At 40.4% G+C, this 27066-nt stretch overlaps 1 protein-coding gene across 2 annotated transcripts in view; it reads right to left on the bottom strand.

The window, feature by feature from the left end:
• Positions 1-232: 232 nt before the first annotated feature.
• hpca (hippocalcin) overlaps positions 233-27066 on the bottom strand; it is a 40318-nt gene continuing 13484 nt past the window's right edge. Inside the window, exons 2-5 of one of the 2 annotated variants that reach the window (XM_020624855.1) lie at positions 11255-11376; positions 9027-9308; positions 5500-5605; positions 233-3367 (exon numbers count right to left, since the gene is read on the bottom strand). In XM_020624855.1, the coding sequence (XP_020480511.1) occupies positions 3270-3367; positions 5500-5605; positions 9027-9308; positions 11255-11350 (582 nt within the window). In that variant the 5' untranslated portion in view covers positions 11351-11376 and the 3' untranslated portion in view covers positions 233-3269. Of the gene's footprint in view, positions 3368-5499; positions 5606-9026; positions 9309-11254; positions 11427-27066 lie in introns of both variants that reach the window. The other variant, XM_020624854.1, reaches the window with a different exon arrangement.

The following is a 27066-nucleotide window of genomic DNA, read 5'->3' as shown; positions in this document are numbered from 1 at the left end:
AGTGACCTGACAAGTTTGGATGGTTGCACTCATATGCACATGTAGTCGTGCATATACAGTAGGTTTGGACCAAACACACCAACCCCCTGTCACATCTGTGTCAATAAGAACCAACAATGTACCTTGACAGTAATAGTCAACTGTCAGACCGGACGTTAGCCTTGTCCACAGCGAAATACTTTTCTCCTGAATTCCATACATACCCTAAATAACAAGAAATAGTCCACAAGTGCAGCTTTGAAACACATAGGTATATTTTGATTTCAGGTCCAAGGGAACAAACATGACATCCTCACATGAGGTTTTCATGCAACAGAAAAGTAGGAAGGAAAGAAGTCGGGGCTGTATTTATTTAACACAAGGTACCAGTTCATCAGAGGCAGTGAACAGAAACAGGCTTAACTGTAGTAGATCAGGGTAGCAACGGTTATTCTTTATCCTACCAGCAGAAGGCAGTGACACTAGGATCCCCAAAGCAGAAGCATGACTGGCTAGAAAGCTCCTGTACAAGTGTTTGGAGAAAACTAATCTTAGATAATTCCTAATGTCACGTGGATGCAGCTGCACCAGTACAGCTCGCAGGCTCTCGCTGGTAGTTCACTCTGCCACCATCACACACTTAAATTCATTTTGTGAGTCAGCTACTGAGTAACACGATGAATTCATCACAATTAGGCTAATTACCAAATAACAAAAGTTATTTTTATCTCACATGGCAGACAGAGAAATCATCCAAGTGTGATGGAAGTGTCTGAGTTTAGCCTTCATCTTCTGCAGTGTGTAAAGTGAACCTCAACTGAAACAATTAGTCTGGATTTTAACTGAGCACTGCAGTGCCCCATTGAAAAAGGAATTTTTGAAAATCATAAGGATAAAATCATGACATAAATATGGAATCCTTGCCCTTTGGTGATTGTGAGGGTGCAGACATAATCAATTTAGGGATTCAGAGTATCAGTTTTGTTAAATGACAGCTGAAAAAAGAAGTATTCTGTCCATGTACTTACTGTATGCAAAAGCAGAAATACCACACTATACTACTTCCTGTACTTGTAGATAGTTTAAACTATAATGTCAGAGATTTTAAAGTAATAGCGTTTGTGTTTACATATACTGTACGTAAAACTATTATTTAAAATAATAATAGTAGCTGTCAAATAAGCACAGTGCAGTAAAAGTAGAATACAGTATTTGTCTCTGTAATGTAATAAAGTATGATACAGTTGCAAAAATGAAAATAGGTAAACAACCTTAACAAGGTATTAATATAAGTCTAGTATTAGTATAAATAGTACTTAATTATATTCTACTGCTAAATACAAATATTGGCATCATCCTATAAAAATAAAGAAGTGCCAGTAAAGCAATAATATAGTTTAAGATAAAAGTATCCACCAGTGCTGTTGGAATGGTCTGTACTTAACTGGCCTGACTTTAATGTGCATCGTGGAAAGAAATAATATGGTGATTAAACATCAACAAAAAGCTGCTTCTCTAAAAGGCTTTCAAGTAGTACTTCATTAAAAAAGGCCTAAGAGTATTTGCAGTATGCCGTGTTTCTTTTACTTTAAATGGTTTTTCTTTTCAGTTTGCACAATGGTTTGCTACTTCACAGACTGAATTTGTGTGTGTCTAACCTTGAAAACACAAGATGGCAATAGTGAACTGCCAATGGGAGTCTTAAGTGCGAGACATGTGAGTAGTGGAGCCACTGCTGCAACCAGTGGCTGTTTTTACACATGCACAGTATTTGAGAGGCTTTTATTGTTAAGTGTTTTACAACTCTACTAGCACACACAAACATCGTAGTTTATTGTCTTATGTTTAATATGATTTAGGTAACAAACCTGATGCTGTGCCTTGGTGCTACTACTAACAGTGTAGTACTAGCAGCACTAATGTAAACACAACCACTAATTTCTGTCAGATTACTGTCTGGAAACCCTAAAAATCTAAATCTGAACAAGTATGTGAACTTGCTGCAGCCTCATGAAACATGTCCCTTCATCTAACTGCTCTGTAAGCAGACTAATCCAGGAGGTTATAAAAGCATTCAGCTGGAGAGAGTGATGAACAAGCCCTTAGTGAGTTCTCTGTCTGTCAGAGGAAAAGAGACCGGGGTCAGGGCGTGTCCCACAGCAAGACAAGGAGTTAATCTTTTCTGCTATAAATGGTGCTGAGGAGGCTGCAGAGCTACAAAAACACACTGCTGTGCGTTAACTGTTTTTGTGGATTTTGTCTGGTTCGTAAGAACATGCAGAATAGTGACAGATTACAACTATTTTAAGGTTACTGTTTGTTGATGAAGAAGTTTAAAATACTTACAAATTAAGAAACAACACAACATGGTAATACTGTAAAAGTTAGCTGTAAGCATACATATTCACATGCACGCACACACATTCAGAATGCACAGCCATACTTTAAAAACACATGAAGAATCAAATGATATGTGCTACTGATATCATTGACCAAATGCATTATGGGATCTCCTTATTTCATTAGAATTTTATACTCATACACTTTCAATCAACAAATCCCAAAGATCAATCTTACCACATTTCCTCTCTCTCTCGCTCTCTCTGTCAGTGTAAACTGGAACATGGTCATCTACATAGCAAAGTAAAAGCACGATAATTAGAATAAAAATGAATAAATAAAACAAATGAGGAAAAGTACATACAAATAAAAAAAACCCTAAAACTAATAAAATCTGATGGGATCATAGACCTTCTTTTTTTCAGGGCCAGATCATATAACAGTAAAACCCCACCTACTTCCACTGCCCGACCACTCATTCAGATCAGACCAGGAAGCTACGCTACATAATACTGCCTTTCAGTGCCAGAGAGTGTGCACCATATATGAAGACGTCACCTCATGATATACACAGACCTATAGCATATACATGATTTACAAGTGTTGGAGGGGAAACCAAGCAATCCCCATCCTGCAAAAAACATTGTCACAGGCTCCCTGGAAATCCAGTGTTCCAGAGGGAGAGGTATTGGGAAACATTAGCAGACCCTCCTGTCAATTCATCATTAAATGATTTTACGTCCCTCCATTTTTCCCAGATAGTAACATGAAAGTAAAGTAATCATGATGCCTTTTCTTATTCTCCTCTTAAATTCCTCCTCCATCCTTGCACACAACAACAACAACAACAACAACAGAAAAGATGATAAGAGAGATTAGAACCATCATGCATTGATTTGAGTGACTGGTTCAATAGCAACAGAGAGGCTGAGGAACAAAGGGTCAGGTGTTCAAAACTGGGAGGCCGAACTGGGGTCACACTGGAGTAGCCGGACGATGGAAGGGTCGCTTTTGGCACCTTTGATAAACTCCTCAAGGGACAGTTTTCCTGCAGAACGGACAAAGAGAAAACAAGAAAAAAAGCCATTGTTTTAAAAGAGTTAAAAGACCTAAAACAGTTATCTTCTTGCTACAGAATGTGTAAACAAACTAGACTAGAGTAGTATATCTAGACTGAGAAGAAGGAAAGCAGGCTGAAAAGAGATATATTTAGACTGGCTCTTGGTCAAAAAATGTGTGCACTTTGTTTGCTGAGGTGTTTTTAGTGCTAGCTATGTGGCTATACAGATTACAGTGCAGGATGTTGATCGGTCCACTACTTTGGTCCAGACCATGGACTGTATAAAATCTGGATGCCATGACAGCTCCCAGAAGTGAGGCCATCATGATCCAATTGCCCCCCAGTGGCCAATTGCAGTACAGGTCATAATTCCGCTTCCTCCATGTTAGTGGATGAGACATGAGCCAAAATAAAAACTCAGAGTACAAATCAAACACATTTTTCCCAGAGGTCGCTTCTGTGGTTTTTGGTAAATATTATTGCACTGATGTGTGTGTATCAGTGTTCTGATATCAGTGTTGACCCACGAACATAACTGCTTTAAATGAGACAAATATTTGATATGAAGAAATGAACATAACAGGAGGGAACCCTCCTGTTATGTTCATTTCTCAGGTGATGCCTGCTCAGCAGTTACTGTATGTTCGTGGGTCAATTTGACCCGCAACATAACAAGTTATTTGACTGGTGGCCCAATGCTGTCACTCCACTTCTAGACACTACTGTGCAGACTCTGGTTACAAAAAAAAAAAACAAGATGGCAGCCACCATATCCACAATATTTTGGCTTAATTTTTACATAATGGAGAGAAGTGCTCATGCCATGTCTATTGTATAAATGTCAATGATCCTGCTTGAAACATGTCTACTGGATGGATTGCTTTGAAATTTTATACAGATGGTTCATGGTCCTCTAGAAGATGAATCCTACTGACTTTAACTCTAGCACCATTGCAGAAGTGAGGTACTGTTGGGTGTATTACGATGGTATTTTGTACAGATGTTCATGGTCCATGTTGGATGGATGGTAATGCCTTTGGTGACTCAATTTTTCTGAAATAATGAAAATGGCAATATAATATATAAAGACTACACTGGCAAATATTTCAATCAGCCAGTTACTTTGAAAAAGCCTGTGAGGTGAGAAAAGAACATTTATCAGGATACATTTCGGGCTTGTAGGCATCCCTTAGTGTTTTTTTTCCCCAGTGAACAAGTTATTTGAATTTAACTGTATTTTGCCTTAAGGGGAGTATGGTGACTCTATAACTAGGGCTAATTTCTATATCACTGCCTCTGTTGTAGAGATTTGGGAGAAACGAAAAGTCACGTTCAACGGCATCTCCGGGGCAACCGGTTAGCCTGAGAATAAAAATGATTTCAGTCAAATCACTTTTCACACCTATCTCTGAGTCAGAAGGAAAGCAAATGCAAAATTTGGGCTGATGTCTGGGGTAGCCATTACAGCTAACTACACAGGCACATATCAACTCAACTTGCTGGCTGATTTAATGACCAGCTGATCAGGTGATTATCCTATGCCATTAGCTGTAATGTCAGATGGCTATATGTTGTATTTACCTTACTTCTGACACAGAGATAAATGTGAGAAATGATTTGACTGAAATCATGTTTATTCTGAGCGCTCTCTGAGGCTGACTGGTTGTCTCGGTGACGCCAGTGAACATGACTTTTCAGTTCCCCAAATCTCTGCAATGAAGCCAGTGATAGTGAAATTAGTACAGTCTATAAGGTCACCATTCTCACTTTTGGGTGAAATACAGCATGTTAGAAACAAATTTATCCTTTAAGTATGTTATTTTAAAGTTTCTACAGTATAAAACTGTTTCCATCTGGTTTTGTATGTGTGTTCCCAGAAGATGCATTTTATATTTTTGATGTCAGATATGTAGTATAGCACTGTCTTGTAATCCCATGAGGGATGGGCCATGTCATGGAAATTAAAATAATGATGTAGCTAGTGTAAATTCCAAATTTAACCAAAATTCCTCCCATAAAAATGAACACAATTCAAAAATGATCTTATATAAACTGTCATGGTCGTCTGCTGCTCCTCTACAGAATATTCATGCCTCAGTGTGGCCATTTCCTCCTCTCACCATCATTATTGAGGTCCATTTGCCTGAAGATCTTATCTGTCCTCTTCTCTGGCGTTGATTCATCCTCTGGCATCTTCATCACAGATGACACCATCTTGTAGATGGCCTATGAGAGAGAGCAGCAGAGTGAGAGAGGGAGAGAGAGAGACAAAGGAGGAGAGACAGTGGGTGGGAGTGGCAGAAAAGAACGATAAGTGAATTCAAGCCAGTGGGGACCCATTAAGGAGACTGAGCAGGAGAGAACTAAAACACAACTGAAGATTAAAGTCTCAATAGTTTTCAAGCTGCTGATAAATAAGCTTTTTAAAAATGCCCTTGTCATTCATCGACATTTGATACTCCTGATGATGCTCTCTGCCAAGCTATTCCATAAATATCTATGCAGGGTCTGTGTGCCTGTGGGACTGCACCATCACCCCACAGTAACAGGGCATGTGCCAGCAGGGCGGGGGTGGGGAGCTTACTGTATTGGTCTGATACATCTTTAGGTGCTGACTGATACGAGTGCCTCCCGTTTACTGATAGCATTAAATTAACCTCTGCAAGTGAGCACGGACAAGTGCAGAGTATCAGCTGGCCTCAGGCATGGATGTACAATCAGCTTACGTGCCTATTAAATCTGCTCCATTGGGAGTACAGGGTGTAAAACCGATTGCAGATCAGTGTCACTGCAGCACACTTGGGAGTGAAGGTAGTTTGCATGAAATAAGCCCTCTGTGCTTTTTTTTGGAAAGACATACCAGCTTTAAAATTTTATCTCTTAGACTACAGCGGGGGTTTATGTCTTCCTCCTAAATCTGGAGAATAGCTGGGTGTGTCTTGACAGAGGAAGAAAATGAATACTAAAAGCACAAAGAGGCTTTCACATTTTTATTCTTTGTTTGTTGCTGTTCTTAAATGGTGATGGTGGTGGGTGGGGGTTGGGGGATAGGTTATCTGCAAACAGAGCACTTCTATTAATTAATATCTAATGGGACAATAAAGACTGTCTAGGGTCTTGTCAGTACAATGAGAGCACCAGGTGTGGTACCATCGTGCCTGTAAAGAGACTTAAGCTTATTGACTTATACTGTACAAGGCCTGGTGAAAACTGTGCACAAATGATATCCAACATATTTTCCAAAGTGCTGAACAAGTTCTTTAAACACCGAACAAACTCCATTAGATGAAGCAGTCTGTTAGATGCTATTTAAAGCTGTGTAAAAAGACAGTAACCTCTTAAGTCAAGTGGGCCTTGATTTACTGTAAGTGTTTAGTCAAGTACCAATGTGAAGATCTAATTGTTCTAATGATTTTCTGATTCATTTATATTTATCAAACGTGGCTGATGTAACTCTGTGAACCTGGTTAACACCTCTGTTTTGGGGAAATCTTTTTCTTTTCTGATTGCAAATTTTCACATTTCCAAACATTATTTTAATTGTGGCATATATTTCTTTTTTCCTGTACTATTTTTAATCAAGAAGAACAGGTTGTTAGTCAATAGCTTGTTTAAACTTAAAAAAAAAAAGTTGTAAAACAGCCTCTGACAATGTCATAAAAAGACAAATCTGGCTTCCTTTATCATGACAATCTCATGCTGTCTTTCAGTGCACAATAACACAATGAGCCCCTCCTTTCCTATCCAGCGGTGTGTAACCTCACTGAGCTTGTGGATAATCCCAGTATTCTGCACACTCAGGGATAAACTCCGGTTAAATATAACTTGCTAATCCATGAAAACCCCGAAGCACACGCACACACACAGACACACAGACCATACAGCAAGATCTGCAGTCCAGCATCTCAACATGAGTCTGCCTATTTCTTGTCTTTGACAGTGGAAGGCTTACATGCAGCACTGATGTAGGACTGTACTTAACAGTCTTTATGCAAGATGTTGCCTGTGCCAATACTGCAGTCAGCATCTTAAGTATGCCTCTTGGAACCTTTGCATTGTTAGTACTTGAGTCTCCCACACTTAAACAAACTTATTAACTTACATAATTGAAGTAAGCTTTTATCAACTCTGTCTATTTCTGTCCATGCAGCAGTCTATGTGATTGGCTGGTTCAAATAAAATGAACAGTAGTGGGCACAATGAAAATGCTGCAGAAAAACCATACAGTATTTAACCTCCTGATGAAGCCAACTGTGTACTTTAAGCCTGTGATGTTATCACCTGCACTATATGTGTTTATCAAAAGCAGAGTTAGGGTTGGTGTCTACACAGAGGGTGTGGCAGAGCAGCAGCTGCTCCGGTGCACCATGTGTGTCCACACAGGAGGCATTCAGGCATATTACTGAGTGTAGGTCAGAGCCCAATACACAACCACTGTACTTACACATAAATGCAAGAAAAAAAAACTTGAAGTGTAAAACTAAGCTTTGCGTTGCCTTTAAGAGCATATAGTGTAAATAAGATGCAAGTTATAAACTGCCAGTGTAGACCGCTGGATTGATTAAAATAGCCTTGTTTCTTCTGATCTTTTCTATGGACTGTTAGTCCTCATCCAGTCTCCACTTTACCTGGACTTGCCCTCTAGCTCGTTCCTGCCACCCATTTCCTAGTTGTTCAGTCCTGAGCGCCACACCCACCACGCCTGTCTTCACTCCCCTCATTAGCTCCCTCAGTACAAATGTTTTTCTGTTTCATTTGTTCATTGCTAGACTGATGTGCTTCCTTGCAGCTTTTGCTTAATTTATTTCCTAGTGCTTGTATATTGCCTCATGTTTGAACCTTGTCTGCCCCCGAACTATGCCACTTGCTTTGTTACCTGGATTTATTGCTCAGTCTGGACTGTCTGCCTCCATCTGACCTCTTTTTGAACTCACACTGTGTATGGATCTTCATGCTGCTCTGCTCTGTCAGCCTGAACTCATAGTAAGTTTTGTATTTTTCCCTTACTAATAAATTGTTTAGCTTAATCTGCCTGTCTGAGCCTGCGTTTGGGTCCTCTCTCTGCATGCCTGGTGTGATTTTTACATAGCCCATGACAAACTCAGAAAGAGAATGTTTGTTTTCTTTTTATTCTGGCCCCTGAAGTTTGAGAGAAAGTTATGGGTTATGTGATCCACCGCTGTGGTCCAATTTAAAATATCTCGACAATAAAATGAATGTCCATGAAACTTTGTACAAAGATCCACACCCCTAATAAAATAAATCCTAACAACTCTAGCAAGCTAATATGCTAAAGTAAGGTGGTTCATATGGTACACATCAGCATGTTACCATTTCCATTGGCCTTTAGATCAGGGCTCAGCTGTGCCAAAGTACAGCTTCACAGAGCCACTAGCATCTGTATTATGAGTCCCTAGCTTAATGGAAGTTCAACACTAACTTGCTAAATTGGCCCTGAGTCTGTTGCAAAAATGGTTTCCACTGCTGTTCAAGTGTGAGATTGGTGGTACAAAGTACTTTGTAGCACCATATTGTCCTCCAGTATGTAAGTTGCAATCATACTCAAACCTTTTCAAAATTAAAAAATTTCCCATATCCTTTTTATAGTTCAAATGTCTCAACCTATTACCCAGTGTCCCTTGCTCACCTGTACAATCTCAAGCATCTCCTCACGGCTGATGTACCCGTTTCCATCCAGGTCATACATGCTGAAGGCCCATTTCAGCTTCTGTTCGAGCTTTCCTCGTGATGTCACACTCAAGGCAATGATGAACTCCCGGAAGTCTATCGTCCCATCGCCATTCGTGTCAAAAGTTCGGAAGACGTGTTCAGCAAACTTGGAGGCATCACCATAGGGGAAGAAATTAGCATATATCTTCTTGAATTCCTCCACATTCAGGGTTCCACTGGGGCAATCCTTCAAGAAACCCTGAGGAAAATAAAAGAGACAACGTGAGATGAGACCAGGGTGAAAATCAGCCTTTTAATGCTCTGTTTCAGTCTCCTGGGCAATACAGTACAGTTCTGTGATAGAGGTTTTACATCAGCAGGCACTCATGATAAGTGACCCAAATTCAAAGCCAGTTGAAACAATCTTGAATCAAATTTTTACAACATAACTTTGACCATTAAATGTTTCATTCATGTAATACTCCATTCTGAACAGACTGAGCTCCTTTTCCAGCTGGAAAATAGCTGAAAATAGCTTGAATAGCTGAAAACAGTCGTATCTTTTTTCAATAAGTCACATTTGATAAAGCAGCATAGTGAGTATGGAGAAAAGGGAGTTAAAAGTCATGTCAGGTTAAATTTTTGCTCAGCGAAAAGCTCACACTGCTGTTCCATAGGCCTAATTAATGCACAAAGCCATATAACCATTACACAAACACACATCCATGCACATAAAATGAGATAATTCATGCACTCACTGTGGGACATGATTTAATCAGGTCTTCCTAGTAGATTAACAGGCTGGGAGCAAGTGGTGCTCTATCTTTGAGGGAGACAAACACTATCACGTTCAACTGCTGTTGGTGTTACTGCTGAAACATAACTTTACAGAGGAAGGAACTCCCTGACAGATTCATTCTTGTATAGGAGCACTGTCATTATGGCCAAATAGTTCAACTTTTGTTTCATCAAACCAGTGGACATTTCTCCAGAAAGTAAGAGCTTTGTCCCCATGTGCAGCTGCAAACTGTAGTCTGCCTTTTTATGGCAGCCTGGGACCGGTGGCTTCTTCCTTGCTGAGCAGCCTTTCAGGTCATGTCAATATAGGACTTGTTTTACTGTGGATATACACTTTGGTACCTGTGTTTTCACCAGGTCCTTTGCTGTGGTTCTGGGATTGATTTGTACTGTTTGGACCAAATTATGCTCATCTCTAGGACATGGGACGCGTCTCCTTCCTGAGTGGTATGATGGCTGCGTTGTCTCATTGTGTAGTATTATTTGTACAGGTGAATGTGGCACATCCAGGCTTTTGGAAATTGCTCCCAAGGATGAACCAGACTTGTGGAGGTCTGCAAGTGTTTTTTTTTCCTGAGGTCTTAGCTGATTTGTTTTGATTTTCCCATGATGTCAAACAAAGAGGTATTGAGTTTGAAGGTAAGACTTAAAATACATTCACACGTGCACCTCCTATTGACTTAAATGATGTGGATTAGTCTATCAGAAGCTTCTAAAGCCATGACATCATCTTCTGGAATTTTTTTCAAGCTGTTTAAAGGCCCAGTCAACTGAGTGTATGTAAACTTCTGAGTCACTGGAAATGTGATATAATGAATTATAAGTGAAAAATCTATCTGTACACAACTGTTGGAAAACTTACTTGTGTCGTGCATAAAGTACATCCTAACCGACTTTCTAAAAATAGTTTAACATGACATCTGTGGAGTGGTTCTGTTTTTATGAATTCAGCCTAAGTGTATGTAAACCTCTGACTTGAACTGTACATAACCAATATAAAAAAAAGTTTAGTAATTCCAAATTAAAAGTACTTATTATGCACTGTTATATTACTATACAGTATACTGTCCTGCATTATCAATTCTGTGGTATTTACATATAAAAAGCATTTAATTGTCATAGCTGGTTAAAGTGTAACTAATTTTCACTACTTTATAAACTGCTGGGTAAATAAATTTATAACAATGGGTCTTATTTTATATGGTGACCATATATTTTGTTTGCAAAGTATCAGTTGCTGCTGTCAGACAAATGCAGTGTAGTGCAACATTTCCTCACTGGAATGTAATGAAAGTGATATGTAACCAATTATTTGAATAGTACCATTTTCCACTACTGAATTTGTAGCAGTAGTTCCATTACTATAACTTGGTACTACTCAAAAGTCTCCAACCTTTGTGTACATACCTTGTACCACTCCTGCAGTTCATGGTCGGAGAACTCGGTATTCTCTCGGAGGTCCTGCAGCATCTCTGGCCGCAGCTTGCTGTTCTGTTTCCCCATGGCAACGGGACAGGACTCTTGGTTTCCTTGACAACAACAACAGTGACTACAGCACTATCCAGGCCACTTTTCACACCTGTCAATCAATGTTCAAAAAACCGGAGGTCAGCAACAATTAAGCAGGAAGCAGGATAGACTGGTCACATAAGAACAGGAACGGGTTGGTCAGCGAACAGCGACACATCACTGGAGCCACTCAACAGATGAGACAACACTAAAAAAAAAAAAAAAAAAACCTAATGGATTGAAATGTAGGAAACATTAAGCAAGCCTAGTTATAGGTGCCTGGCAGCACAGCTGAACGTAGAGGCAAAAGTCTTTGAAAACCAATATGGCTAAAAAGATGCTTTACTGTATCAATTACCAGAAAGATGTAACAGACAGCACTGAGTTTGTCTCTCTGGGCAGGTGTGTATTCTTGTCAAATCAGCTGATGGTGTGTGTGTGTGTGTGTCCATATTTCCTAATCTTTATATCAGCTCAACATGCTGGATAAAATGTGATTGCAGTGAAGAAAGAAACCATCACTATGAAACAAAATTCCTCGAGTTTCATAAACGTACTCAGTAATAATGATATTATGAATGATATTAGATGGAATTGTCAGGGGACAATATGATGTTTTTTTTAAAGGAATAGTTTGACATTTTGGGAATGACTCACCATTTGACAGAGTTAGATGAGAAGACTTTACCACTTACATGTCTTTATGATATACTGTATACAAGGCTACAGCCATCACATGGTTAGCTTAGCTTACCTTAAGTATGCTTTACTGAAAATTGGCCACAAGTTTTACTTTGATAAAACTACTGAAATGTTTTTCTGTGACATGCCAAAATCCAAAGTAAGAGAATACACACACAGACACGGGGTACATGAATCATTAATTTGTGGTATTTCTGGGTATGCTGGAAATTCAAACTGCATGTAGAAATTCCTATTTATTATATTTACTAATGTGACATTAAATTGAGCCAATATGACACTGTTAATATATACTGTAACTACTTGGTGGGCAACACACTTGTGTTTTAACTTTGCTACTTTGCACTAGATGGCTAATTAGCCTGTGTTTATCCATCCAAGTGTTTGCTACTGTGTGTGAGTATGTGTGCAAATGTTTACTTAAGTTACAGTATCACTAGGGATGAACACTTCCCATGGGACTTGTCAGACCTTTCAACCTCCCTGGTCATGCTGGGTAATTACACTAACATCTTTGTGTGCACATGTGTCTAAGAATTTGATAAAGTCAAAGATAATGTGTGATGCGCATGAGGTAGGAGGTGCGGGTGTTGCAGGTGTTTATCGGTGCCTGGTGAGAGCACATTGAAACCCATGTGTCTGATTGTCTCTTTACTCCACTAATAAAAAGTGGCTCATATTAGGTCTGTCATTCTGAAGGCATTAGAGTAAATGTTGGTACACTGACTGTAAATCTAGCAGCCAACTCCCAGGTTACTGAAGGGAGAACTATAGCCATCAGTTGTGATTTCCTCATCTCTGTTTGGGCACTGGTGAACACATGCACACATACAGGATTAGGAAACAATAAAAGAGCCTCCATTGCTACTTATTATAAAAATGCTGCATATAACTGCATTGGGTCGAGGTATGATTTGCTGGACTGCATTTCCACCTCTTGTTAAAAAACTCAAGTTTCCTTTTTCCAAAAACACAAAATACTGTACATCTTCCCTATTAAACTGACAGTACGATGGTCAACGTGTTCACAATTTTAATGCATGTTTCTCTCTTTTTCCTCAGTCCAAGTACAGTACCAATAATCCCTCATCACAGTTTTGTTTTTCTCCCTATACACAATTTAAGGAGAAAGACAGACAATTTCTCCTCACTGAGTAATTGAGTGGTGTCTGCAACCCTGAAAGCTATAAGTGAAATGAGCAGGTCTCACTATAAAGCAATAATTTGTGTTTTAGTTGAGAAGACTGGAAATGGACTGAGTGCACTGCTGTGCTTCGGATGAGTGGAAAGCACACAACTGTCTTACATGCACTGATGCACACACTTTTTACTACCTTCTGAAATAAATAACAGCACCAATGCTGTCAGCTGGAGAACGGACCCACAAAACAGACACCTGTGTGTGTGTGTGTGTGTAAGGATGTGTGGTTTGGTGATGTAGATGAGTTTTACTTGGAGAGATCAAGATTCTTTAATTACAGCAGCTAATGCTGTCTGATGGCACACAGACAGTACAGAACATCTTCATCTCACAGTAACTGGCTTGGAGCAAAAGTGAATAAAGTAAATAAAAAGAAAAAGTAATTAGTATTTTATCAACAAACAATGGATACTGCAAAAGCCTACGGACACATTTATAGCTTGTGTTGGATGATGTCCTTCCGTAATTTAAGATGAGAGCTCATTAAAATAGCCAGACCAAGAAACCATTTGTTACATTTCTAAATGGACCTGAAGTGGTCTTATACAGCTACTGAGACACTGCCTTGTAGATGACGTTTTATCCTAAAAGACAAAAACTAATTCCACCGTGCCCCCCCCGCTTTGTCGGGGTGAGCCCGGTAAAAGTCAGTGAGGAGGTCCGGGCTGAGGATGAAGGACTGGGGCATCCAGGAGCGTTGCTCTGGACCATACCCCTCCCAATCTACCAGGCATTGGAATCCCCGGCCCCTGGGGCGCACATCCAGGATCTGACAGACCATGTACACCAGACACCATCCACTGTGAGTGCAGGCGGTGGTGGCGCAGGAGGAAGACAGAGGGGACTGGTACTGACGGGCTTGATTTGAGACACATGGAAGACGGGATGTAAGGAGTCGGGCAGAGTGAGTTTGACAGCCGTCACATGTATGATTTCCTGGATCGGGAAGAGCCCCAGGAACTGGGGAGACAATTTAGGGCAAGCACCTTTAAGGGGGATGTGTGCAGAGGAGAGCCATACCTGTTGCCCAACCTGGTACGTAGGAGCGGCCCGACAACGGCGGTCAGCTAGGCGCTTATTCTGATCAGTTGCACGAGCGAGCGCGGCCCTGGTCTCTGCCCACACCTCATGACAATGGTTGATGTGAGCTTGGACGGAAGGTACGGCTATATCGATTTTGGCGGAAGACAGAAGGGGAGGTTGATACCTGAGGGAAGCCGGAAAGGGAGAGATGCCAGTGGCAGAACTGGAGAGTGTGTTATGGGCATACTCCACCCAAGGCAACAGCTGGCTCCAATCCTCAGGAGACGAGCTGGTGACGCAACAAAGAGCGTTTTCCAGCTCCTGGTTCAGTCGTTCGACTGTTAGTCTGTGGGTGGTAACCGGAGGACAAACTGGGGTGTGCGCCAATGGCAGTGCAGAAGGCTGACCAGACATGTGAATTGAACTGGGGACCGTGATCTGAGACAATGTTAAGGGGTATACCATGTAAACAGAAGACATGCTGAACCAGGAGCTGGGCGGTGTCAAAGGCGGTCGGTAACTGGGGAAGAGCAAAAAAATGGGCAGCTTTGTAGAAATGGTCTACGATGTTTAGGATGACAGTGTTGCCCTGGGAAGGAGGTAGCCCGGTGACAGAGTCGAGGGCAATGTGAGACCAAGGCCGACTCGAAGTCGGGAGGGGCCGAAGGAGACCTGCGGGGTGCTGGTGAAGAGGTTTTGCCTGTGCGCATGGGGCACAGGCGGTGACATAGGCACGCACATTCTTCTCCAGGGTAGGCAACCAGAAGTAGTGTTTGAGCAGTGTTATGATCCTTTGTATCCCCGGATGGCATGTAAGCCTGGATGCATGGGCCCAGTTGAGGGTCTGGGCCCGTGCTGTTTGGGGGACGTATAATCTATCTGGTGGCCCAGTCCCTGGATCGGGGTCCTGTCGCATATAATCCTGTATGGTGTCCTCGATCTCCCATGTAACCGCGGCCACCACACTAGCAGAATGGTTTCTGGAGTGGAATCAGTGATAGGAGGGCTAAACTGACACGAGACAATAATAAAAAAATTCACCATTGGTATATGCACTGATCTGAAAAAAGCCTTTGATACTATCAATCACTGCAATACTATTAAGGAAGCTTGAAAGTTATGGGATACGAGGGATGGCTGGTAAATGGGTAAAGAGCTATTTAAGCGACAGAATACAGTATGTACAGATGGGTGAGTCCTCATCTAATTGTTGTGTCATTTCTTGTGGTGTCTCTCAGGGGTCAGTATTGGGCCCCAAACTATTCAACTTGTATATTAATGATATATTTAATGTTTCACAGTTACTTAAGTGTGCATTGTTTGCAGATGACACCAATATATTCTATTGTGATGACAATTCTGATACACTCATTAATACTGTAAATACCGAATTAAGGAAAATAAAAAAATGGATAGATAGTAATAAATTATCTTTAAACTTAATTAAAACTAAAGCTATACTATTTGGTAATTATAAAACAAAAATGGAAAGGATGATTGAGATAGATGGGATACAGATTGAAAATATCTCTGAAACAAAATTCTTAGGGGTTACTATAGATAATAAACTAACTTGGAAATCTCACATCAGACACATAGAAACCAAAGTCTCTAGAAGTCTTGCAATAATAAATAAAGCCAAATATGTCCTCGATCATGATACACTCCATACCCTGTATTGTTCCCTGATTCTACCGTACTTAACTTACTGTGTTGAAGTATTGGGAAATAATTACAATAATTCAATACAGTCACTCGTTATCTTACAAAAAAGGGCTATGCGTATCATACACAAGGCTGAATATCTTGAACACACAAACCCACTTTTTCTCAAATCAAAGTTATTAAAAATACAGGACCTTGTTAAAATCAACACGGCACAACTTATATTTAAAGCATTTCACAACCTATTACCTGCTAACATACAAAAGTTATTCACACAGTGAGAGCAATTGTATAGTTTGAGTTACTATGGGAACTTTTCAATACCAATGGTCAGAACCACTAGGAGGAGTTTCTGTGTGTCTGTATGTGGGGTTAAACTATGGAATATTTTGGGGCTTGAACACAAACAATGTCAAAATATTCACCAATTTAAAGCACTTTATAAACAGAAGATTCTGTCACAGTACACGGAGTACACTTAATCATCTGATGATGTATTTATAAGCTGTATTATTTTACCTGGTAGGTGTCCTGATTACCATTGTTGGCAGTACTGTTATTGTTACCAGTGTAATATATGGTGTGTATCTGAGATATATTGTTTTGTTTTGTTTTTGTTTTTTTTCACATGTGTATATATTCATGTGTATATATATATGGAAATTGGAAGTTTGGTCAACATTAATGAGTAAAGAAGCAGCCACTATGTTCTTCTGTTTTAATTGTAACTGACCGGGGTGGGTTTAAATAAGCTTGACTTCTTCCCACTCCGTTTCGAGCAATTGATTGATTTATGTTGTTAGTGTAAGGGACTATACCTTGTAGGGACTGAATGCTTGTATTGCCTTGTTATATGTCACTATTGCTTGAAATAAATAAAATGAAAAAAAATGAAAAAAGGCTTTGTAGTACTGTAATATCACAAATGTAATGCAGCAACACCCAGCTACATCTCACATGTTAGCCACCTGTCCAACTTTGTTCTGTTGTTTATTGCAGAAACTATCTTGATAAAAGAAGCTTAATGGTTTCTCTCGGGTTAATGAAGGTTCTATTATCTAGCCTAATTGCTGTGAACACCTTTGTTTATGAAAAACAAAAAGCTCAGAAAATAGCTAACATGTAACACCTACAGTACCTATAATGCAGCAAATGTTAAGTTGACATAAAGTTGAATAGTATCAAAAATTGTTTTATACTATTATACATGCTCCACTGTCTTTCTCTCCTCACTGCTCATATGACCGAAATATGTAGTTTTAAACAGGACTGCACCTCTGAGATTCAAAATGTTTCTTCCCTTGCATTCTAAAATACAAATCCATTTTAATGAGTGCTCTGGAAAAATAAAACGTCAAGCTACTATTTCTAATGTCAAGAACAAACTTCTTTTCCAATCCAGATTTTGACAATGCAAGTTTTAAGACGTGTTTTGTGATATTACTATACAGATGTCATTTAATTTCAAGCAATTTTATGTTCTCATGTTAGAACTTGCCCTGCAATGGATTGGCGACCTGTCCAGGTTGTACCCCGCCTTCGCCCGATTGCTGGCCGGGATTGGCTCCGGCCCCCCCTCGTGACCACGTTCAGGGACTAAGCGGTAGAAAATGAATGAATGAATGAATGTTAGAACTTGAAAAAGTGAACTGCTTTGTTATGTTGATTCTTGCAAAATTTACAAGTAATTTATGTTTAACCTGAACACTGAAAAAAAGGACTCACCGGGTCTTTGGATTTACACAAATTATGCTAGTATATGCAATGCAATTCATTCATGTTTCCTCTGTTAACATAAAGAAAATTATGTTGGTTTTACATATTATCATTGTGTGGGACCAATGTACACATTACAATCAAGTAAATCCAACAAATCTTTTTTTTCAGTGTGATAACTTGGTGAGTGGTGCTCTGGATGTTACATATGGGCAAAGCTTTCCAGAGCTGTATGCAGCTTGAAAGGAATATGTGCAGACAATACTCAGGGCTGAAAAGAAGTACTATCAAACATGACAAAGCTCTTTAAAGTGTCTACTTTACCACTGGATTTGGCTTATTTTGTTTGTTTTTTGTTTTGTTTTTTTGGCTAACTTTGTGTCAAGTAACCAATACTGATTTGAACCAAGTGCTACTGCTAACCTAGTCTACAACTGTATAACATCATGTCATTGCTTGCTAGCTACCAGACTATACAAATAAAATAATTTGTATATAAATAATGAAATTCACCATATATGTTGTTGCTAGGTGACTGGAAGGACAATTAGCTTCTACTGTATAAGCTATGGACCTGCAGCACGGTTCCCAGAGGAGATGTTAGATTGTCTCTACGGGTTCAACAAAGCACTCGGAGACTAAATCACAGAGATTGTGAGTGTAAACTGACAGGAAGGTTGCCAGTAGCACAAATTCTCCTCCAACACACTGACCTTTTCACTGTATTCACCACTTCCCCTCCTTCCCTGCTTCTAGGTGTGCTTCTTTCTTCAACCCAGCTGAGACCTGTGAAACCTTTCTGCATGCCTCCTTGTTGGTCTGAGAATCACAGCATAGTAAAAATGTTTCTGTCCTCACCAGCCATGATTGTTTTAATCCCCCTGTAGCCCCAAGAACCTAAACCTTAGTATACCCTTCAAACTGTCCTTTTACCATGCATCCCTCCATCCTGAAGCATAAAACACTAATCCCTCTCCAGTCTAAGTGCCCAATCCTTGTTGGTTGTCGTCGCACACACCAAACACACACATTCAGAGATGCAGCCCCTTGAACAACTGTTGCAGAGCTACTAAGCAGGCCACCACCCTCTGGGCTGATGATCTTTGCACATAGTAGAAGGAGAGAAAGACAAAGAAAGGAGAGAGACAAAGCCATGCAGATAAATGATGGTCCACCAAAGACAGGATCATATAGAGAAAGGGAGCTTAGGTGAGAGGCAATCAGGCCCAAGGACAAGAGGCGCGTCCAAAGAAAAATTACTAGGTTGTAGAAACACTTTCAGAGGAGGCAAGATCTAGAGTCTTATATGGGGGATGTCAGAGCTACTGTAAGAAGCCATTTTTTCAAAAAGATAAATCACATTCTTTCCATCTTCAAAAGCAATACTGCCTGTAGTTTTGATGATAAAAAAGACTGTTTCAAAGTTGCAGCTTTATTTCTTCTATCCAGAAAAAGATGGTACCTGAAGGCAGTGTTGGGCAGTAAAGGAATATAACTTCAATTCTGTAATAACAGTTTGGTGATTGCAATAATACTCAATTGATTAGATAAACTGGGTGGGTAGCTTGTTTGGTGTCTTACCAAGAGTTTGATCATGGGTTGATATCAGTTTCATCTTTATGCATTCAGTGGACTACAGTTTGTGATGGAGGTGTGGGGAGGTGGTCAGCCTCTACCAAAGAAAAAAAAGGTTTGCTGCCCCATAATTAAAAAAAAGAAAGTCTGGTTTATGAGTTGTGCCTTCTTAGCCTATTTACTAGTGTGTTAAGAGCTGGAGTGTGTGTGAACCATGCAACTTCACTGTGAGGACGAGGTTTCTGAGTTGAGCCACTAACAAAAAGCTAATGTTATGCTAGCAGACGATTAGTAAACATAGGATTGTAAAGGGATACTCCTGCTGCTGGAGACATGTCAGTTCTGACTCCTGTGGTGGGATTAGGAAACAGTCACAGATGTAATATACATAATGGCATCCATCCATCCATTTTCCTCCACTTATCCGGAACCAGGTCACGGGGGCAGCAGTCTAAGCAAAGATGCCCAGACTTCCCTCTCTCCAGACACTTCCTCCAGCTCCTCCGGGGGAATGCTGAGGTGTTCCCAGCCCAGCCGAGAGACATAGTCCCTCCAGTGTGTCCTGGGTCTTCCCCCGGGCCTCCTCCCGCTGGGACATGCCCGGAACACCTTCCTAGAAAGGCGCCCAGGAGGCATCTGAAACAGATGCCCGAGCCACCTCAGCTGGCTCCTCTCGATGTGGAGGAGCAGCGGTTCTACTCTGAGCTCCTCCCAAGTGACTGAGCTCCTCACCCTATCTCTAAGGGTGCGCCTGGCCACCCTGCAGAGGAAGCTCATCTCGGGTGCCTGTATCCGGGATCTTGCCCTTTCGGTCATGACCCAAAGCTCATGACCATAGGTGAGAGTCGGAACGTAGATTGACCAGTAAATCGAGAGCTTCGCCTTACAGCTCAGCTCCTTCTTCAGCTAATGGCATACAATACTTCTTCTTTTTAGTTTTTGATGACACTAATAATAATAACTTTAACAATGGTGATAACTTTATTTCTATAGCACTTTTCAAAACAGTAATTATAAACTGCTTCACAGAGCAATGGAAAACCGAAATATCTAAAAGAATAAAAACATTAAAATGGACACAAGATAAAAACACACAAAATAAAATCAACACAAGAAAAACATCCAAAGCTCTTGTAAAGTTGCTGTGTCTGTAAACCTGACATTTCAAAAAAATCATCAGGGTTTAGCTTTTAAGCAACAAATACTTCAGTCTGTGACCAAATGTAGCAATAATAAGTGAGAGCTACAAATCTACATGGTGGAAGCTTAAAGATGAAACCCATTATGACTGATTTTGAATGTATTTTTTTTCCGGCTGCCAGTAGATGACATTTGGCACAATATTATAATTGGATTTTGTGTATAAGCCCATGTTATTCCCCAGAAACCCCTCAGCACCTTGTAGCACATCGGTGGACACTAAATCTAATTTGATTCTGTGAATAAGGTTAGCTGCTCCTTGAAGCAGGTTTCACTTCAGGCTTTACAGGCGGTTGAGTAAAATCCTCCCACACCAGGCTGGAATGATTTCGCTGGGTGGCCATGTGAAACAAAAAAATATTAAAAGCATATTGACAAGCTGGTCAGGGAGGTACCACCATCATCGCAGAGGTAGATGACACTGGCTGGCCAATATCAGGTTTTTAATAAAAAGTCTGTTACAGTACATCAGCCGAACTATACCTGACGGAGAAAGCAAGCAGTGGAGAACAGCTTGAGAAGTGAGGGAAATGGGAAAAGAGGCCTGAGGAATGTGAAAAAGAGAAAGTCAGAGAGCGTTAGAGAAGACACGTCCAGTACACTGACACTGTTTGAGTATTTTTATAAGTCAGGGTAGCTCTAAACCACACCTTCATTCTCCGCTGACCTTTAGTGACATCAGAACAACAATGCAGGTTTATGGTACAGACAAATAAACTAATCCAGGACTGACAGACATAAACGGTGAGCAGAGGCTAATCATTGTGGGTTTTAGTCTCTGTATGGGGATTGTTGAAAATTCTGTTAAAATAGAACATGACTAGCCTCATCCTTTAAGACTGCTCTGTTTGCCCAAATGAACAGCCACATCTGGGGCTTGGTTTATGGTAGGACATTTTATGCAGTGAAAATACGGACCAAAATGCTGGCTGCATTTCCAGTGACTAATGTGATGATGATCTTTAATATCATGCCAAGCTTTCTAACACACACTTCCCTCTAGCATGTGGAACAACAGACTCAAGAATTTCAACCCCATAGCACTAGACCTCTTTTAAGGAACTCAGACCTCAATTTATGAGGAGACTGGCTTCATTTACTAAATGTACATTGGAGGGCAATGCTATTTTCATCTGGGTCACAAAGACAGGAAATAATGTCTTCCATCCAGGAGCAACACTCTTCAATTACGCCAATGAAAACTCCAAATTGCCAGAGCACCATCACATATTACTTCAGCTCTAAGCAAGCAAGTACAAATCAATTCTCTGGCATAAAATATGGGACTATTTCTGGGTCCTCAAGTCATTCAGTAAAATCTATTCCCACACAGACCTCCATGGAGATTAAAGTGGTTTGATTTGATTTGATGTGATTTATTCTTTCAAGCATGTAAAGACAGTTGATATGTCAACACATATCCAACAAATGCTAATCCAATATCAATTTGCTTATACCTAGAACATGCTTGAATGGAGTAGGAAGAAGTCAGACTTATCCAGTCCTACCCCATGACATCATCTTACCATCATTGGTTAATGGTACTTACTGATCTCTGGTCAGGTTCAGGTGATGAGCCCTTCTCTGCAATTCTTCTCCTGTAAGACAGAGTCCAGAATTATTTCTGAAAAACAGTTGCTATTTTTAAAAACATATCATCATGTTTAATGTTAATATCATAAAGCACAGACCACACAATTCCTCCTGAACTCCACATTTTTAAAACCTAAATTCCTTAGATTTCTCTAGATCTTACAGTGATACTTCTCTGTCAGCAACAAAGTGCATTTAAATTACGATTTTACTACATATCATCTCATAATACTGAGGAATAGTGAGAGTGATGAGTACATGAACTTATTCTTCAGGTGGCACAACAAAATCCATTGCGACCAACATTGGGGTTTGCTAAATCTACTGTATGGCAACTGTGTCAAGTTTCACTTTTCTGTAGTATATGAAACAAGATCTGAAATTCATTCATATGACTCAAGTGCCTATTTTGAGACGTACTGAATCGAAGAGTAATATATGATGTGTCGCTACCTCCTTGCTAACAGGGCACTCATCTCCTCCATGAGCCCTCCTCCTCCAGGCAGAGGGCCGTTGCCTCTGGCTTCAGATTTGGCCCCTCCAGCCCCTGGCATGGCTGCCAACAGAAACCACATTTCCTTCTTTCCCTGTTAACTTCTGAATATGGCGACAGATTCAACACCGTATCTCTGGTTTTCAGTCATCCAGCTTTTCACACACACACACACACACACACACACAACTTTTCTTCCGAATGTCTTCTCCAGAAGATGATCCCAACAACAACAATCCTTTGAAAAAAATTCACACATGCACAAAAATGTCAGCATACAGGAATCAAATCAAATCAAATCAAATTTTATTTGTATGGCGCCAAATCACAACAAAAGTCATCTCAGGACACTTTACAAACTAAGGTCTAGACCTTACTGTTATCAATATTATTACATAGGGAAAACCCAACAAATCCCCCTTGAGCAAGCACTTGGCGACAGTGGGGAGGAAAAACTTCCTTTAACGGAAGAAACCTCTGACAGACCCTGGCTCTTGGTGGGCAGCCTTCTGCCTCGACCGGTTGGGTGAGTGGATAGAGGAGAGAGAAAGGAAGAAAAGCAACATGACACAACAATCAAACACTGGTTGATTGTTGATGTGGCCGGTGACTGCTTGTCAGGGACGTAGAGCTCCAGGGCCAGGGCAACCTGCAGAAAGGTACAGGGAGAGAGAGAGGACACACTATGGGAGAGAGGAGACACAAAGTTAGTGATGTGTAATGGTGGCATATAGAAGCATAGGGAGAGAGGAGAGGAGAGGAGAGGAGAGCAGGGGAAAGAAACTCAGAGCATCATGGGGCCCCCCAGCAGCCTAGGCCTATAGCAGCATAACTAAGGGAAGGCTCAGGGTCACCTGATCCAGCCCTAACTATAAGCTTTATCAAAAAGGAAAGTCTTAAGTCTAATCTTAAAGGTAGAGAGGGTGTCCGCCTCCCGAACTGAGGCTGGGAGTTGGTTCCATAGGAGAGGAGCTTGATAGCTAAAGGCTCTGCCTCCCATTCTACTTCTGTGGACTCTAGGTCCATAGGTAGGAATGAATGCGCATGTGTTTCTTTGACCCTTTCCATAGAGGGCAGAGATTAAAACCAGCTGATACCACAAGGTAAGAAAAAAATATTCATTCATATAATATTTTTCATGAGGTGGGATTTGTGGAATGCATCCTCACAGCATGTCCTAATGAAATATTTACACTGGGAAGCTCATTTTCACGGTTGGTAACACAAAATTCACTCTGTAGCCAGTTTATTAACCAGTTTAGCTTTGTACTATAGCTGCTAGACTGTGCCCCCTTTGTACTTGCATGAGGCATTATTGCATAGAAATATTAAATTATACTCAGCATTTGCATATAATAATAGCAAATGCACATGATGAATTTAGATATGAATGAAAATTGTCTTGCTGGGTTGAAGATAAGAGTAATATGCATTCAAGACAATGCAAGAATACTGTTTTGTTGCCTCTAGGGAGCTGGACATGAAGCACCATCAGTACAATCCTATAAAGGCATTTCCCTGTGTTTACACCAGCAATTTCATGTATGCAAATGAATAAAGTGCAGAGTAATAGGGCAAGGTGAGCACTCACAAACAGAATAGTGTGGGCAGCTATTTTGTTTGTTGAGTTGGTGACTAAGACAGAGTGGCTTTATGGGTTACTGTGAACATGTCTGATGAATGCATTTGGATCAGCAATGTGAGCGCTCTGAGATGTTGCTTTGAGAAAGACATACGGCTCAGGTCAGTCTATAGCATCTGTCTATGCATTCACAGTCAGGGAGGGTGCTGAAGCTGCAGTAGCTTCCCACCTGTAATGTTCCATGTGCCTGTGTGGGAAGGGCCGAGTTAGAGGAGATGATGAGCCAAGTGATGGTGCAATCAATGCAAAGGGAGGCAAGCTGTAACGTGTCAAGTACACCATATGCGAGACTAAGAGAAAATACAGATGGAGAATATTTGTTAGGTTAGGTTACATTTACTAAAGGTGGAAGACTAAGAAAAAGAAAAGAAAGAGGAGAGCAGATCGAAAAGGTGAGATTAAACAAAACAAGGGGAACACTGATGGATAATTAATGCCACTTTGTTTCTTCCTCCCTCACTCTCCTTCTTCCGTCTGTTTTGGTCTCAGTGTCTGCTCTGTGCTGTGTTATGACCTTTACTGACTGTGTAATTCTATAGTAGAGGGCCTGAGCATAATAATATATGAAAATCCATAGTGTCTGCTGCATACTGAGCAAACTAAAGCTTGGCTGCTATCAGGCAGAATGGTGGCCTTTCCACCCAGACAGAATTATGTTAGCAGCAGCCTCGCTTCAAGGGGGTTATTCAGCCACAAGTTATCTTGTCTTCCGTTTGGAGAAAACTTGACCTCAGCAACTGAGCTAGTCACACTTCATGGTTACAGATCTTCAAGAGCACGTTGATATTTTTAGATGCACTTGATTCTATGACTCAACACAAAAAGTGCTGAAGCCCTTCATAATATTAGACTTTCTTCATCGTTGGACTGTACTGAGCAAAATAAGATTGTTTCAGTTGTTTTTAGAAAAGAATCAAATAGGTGTAGAAAAATAATTGAATTGACCAATTAAATTGCTCTGTAATTTTTCTGTACTGGCCAGTTATATTTGGAATTCCTCCCTGTCCTCCTGTAAAATATGACTATACGGCATTTATGTAGTAAGCATACAGAAACACAAAGTCCACAGGATGTTGTGGTGGATGGGTAAGTTGGCTACACACTACACAAGACTTTCCTCAGGAGGTCCGAGTTCAACGTCAGTGGGTGGCTTGAGTTTTTGTTCTCAAATGTAACAATGTAGTTTTGTTCCTAAATGTGATCACATAGTTTTTTTTTCCATAGATGTAACCAAGTAGTTTTTGTGCCTAAACCTAACCATTAATTTTTTGTTCCTAAGCCTAACCCTAGTAGTTTTTTATCAGGAGTTTGTACTGTTTCAAACTCTGAACTTGGCATACTAGGTACTAAAAAACACCCAAGGTGTTTACATCTGTTGGCATCAAAGGTTATAAAGCTTGATAGTGCAATGTCTGTTGTCATTCATTTTGGTTGGATTGTTGCAGTTTCTCCCGCAACTGTAGGAGTGCTACTTAAATACGCCCCTACGGGCCATATGAGAGGGAGGAGACAAATGACCATATGGGTTGCTGGAGAAATTGCTGTCTGAACCCTGATACAAGTCAAATTTGCACCATGTTGACATCCAAGTCAAGACATAGCAGCCATACAGTAATGCTATTGGGGTAATCCTGTAGATAAACCAAGGATCATAGACAGATTATTAGAGCGGCTCTCAACAGTGATATGGCATTAACAAAGCACATACTGTACATGAATTACAGATTGAAACTATGAATCACATCGTGGACCTGAAAAGTACATTAAGTTCAGTTTGTTCACTCATAGTTTGCATTTACAGTGATTGCATTACTGTTGTTTACCATTTGTCTGCTATGTTTGTAACTGCACATTCAGTTTTATTTGGCTAAAGGAGATATCCTGATGTGGATGTTGCTGCCTTCCAGTACAGTTTTCACCAGTTAACATGCTATAAGTTAAGAGTCCAATGGTCACCAGTGAGGGGAGCTACAATGCTATTCAGCTCTTCAGGAATGAGCTGTATAGATAATGGATGGATGGATATTTAACATTATACAAAAATGCTTATAATTTTAAACCACATTTCAGGGGCTTTAATAAGAGATCCGATGCTCATAAAAGTCCATTTCAGCCCTACACTGCTTTCTGTTTTTGCAAGGAAGTCAGTAGGGGCTTTTGGTCTGACAAATATGCATTTTGTATATTTCTAGACCAAAACTAATATTCCAAGATTCCCATCAAAGATATTATTAATATTCTATTTGTGAATCTGACCCTAAAGAAAATCAATAAAGTCTGCAGATTCCCCTCAGGTATCACAAGTGAAACTCTTCCTGCTGCTGAGGTAAAGGAAAATCCTGATATAGTTCTATTCTTGGTTACATACAACACCCATCTTCCCTGTCCTCTCATTTAGCCTCTTCTTTTTGTGTTTCACCTTCTTTCATTCATCTTCCTTCCCCTCTTAACAGTCTCCAGTGTCAGTTTGTTGTTGTTTAACAGCCCTTGATTTTTACTAAATGCCTCGGGCCCAGCTTGCTGATGTCTGGGCTCCCCTGGTATCACTGCACTAGATCCTGCCAAAGCAAACTAGCAGCAGGGCCCTGTGGCCTTTCTCCTTGTTACTAAATTACCCCGAAATAGGCTTAGATGCATCATGTTGTGCTGAGATTCACGGTTGCTGTCACAGTGTCCTGGTTTAATTGCCTGGCTGTTTGGATAAAAATGAGATTAGTAATTGAGGCTGAGATCAGTCTCTAACTCTTGTACACCTCACATATAAGCTTTCAGGTTTAATGAGGCTCTAGCTGGCACACTGATTAACTACACTATCATTCAAACCTGTGTGCATCAGGAGAAAAATTTTATTCTTTGAATGTCTGTTCTGCAGTTTGGATAGTTTGAACAGCTTGTGGTTA

Source organism: Monopterus albus, unplaced genomic scaffold, assembly GCF_001952655.1.
Source record: "Monopterus albus unplaced genomic scaffold, M_albus_1.0 scaffold340.1, whole genome shotgun sequence".
In the NCBI taxonomy this organism is placed as follows: Eukaryota; Metazoa; Chordata; class Actinopteri; order Synbranchiformes; family Synbranchidae; genus Monopterus; species Monopterus albus.
The sequence above is the reverse complement of the archived record's forward strand: the minus strand, read 5'-3'. Positions and strand labels throughout refer to the sequence as shown.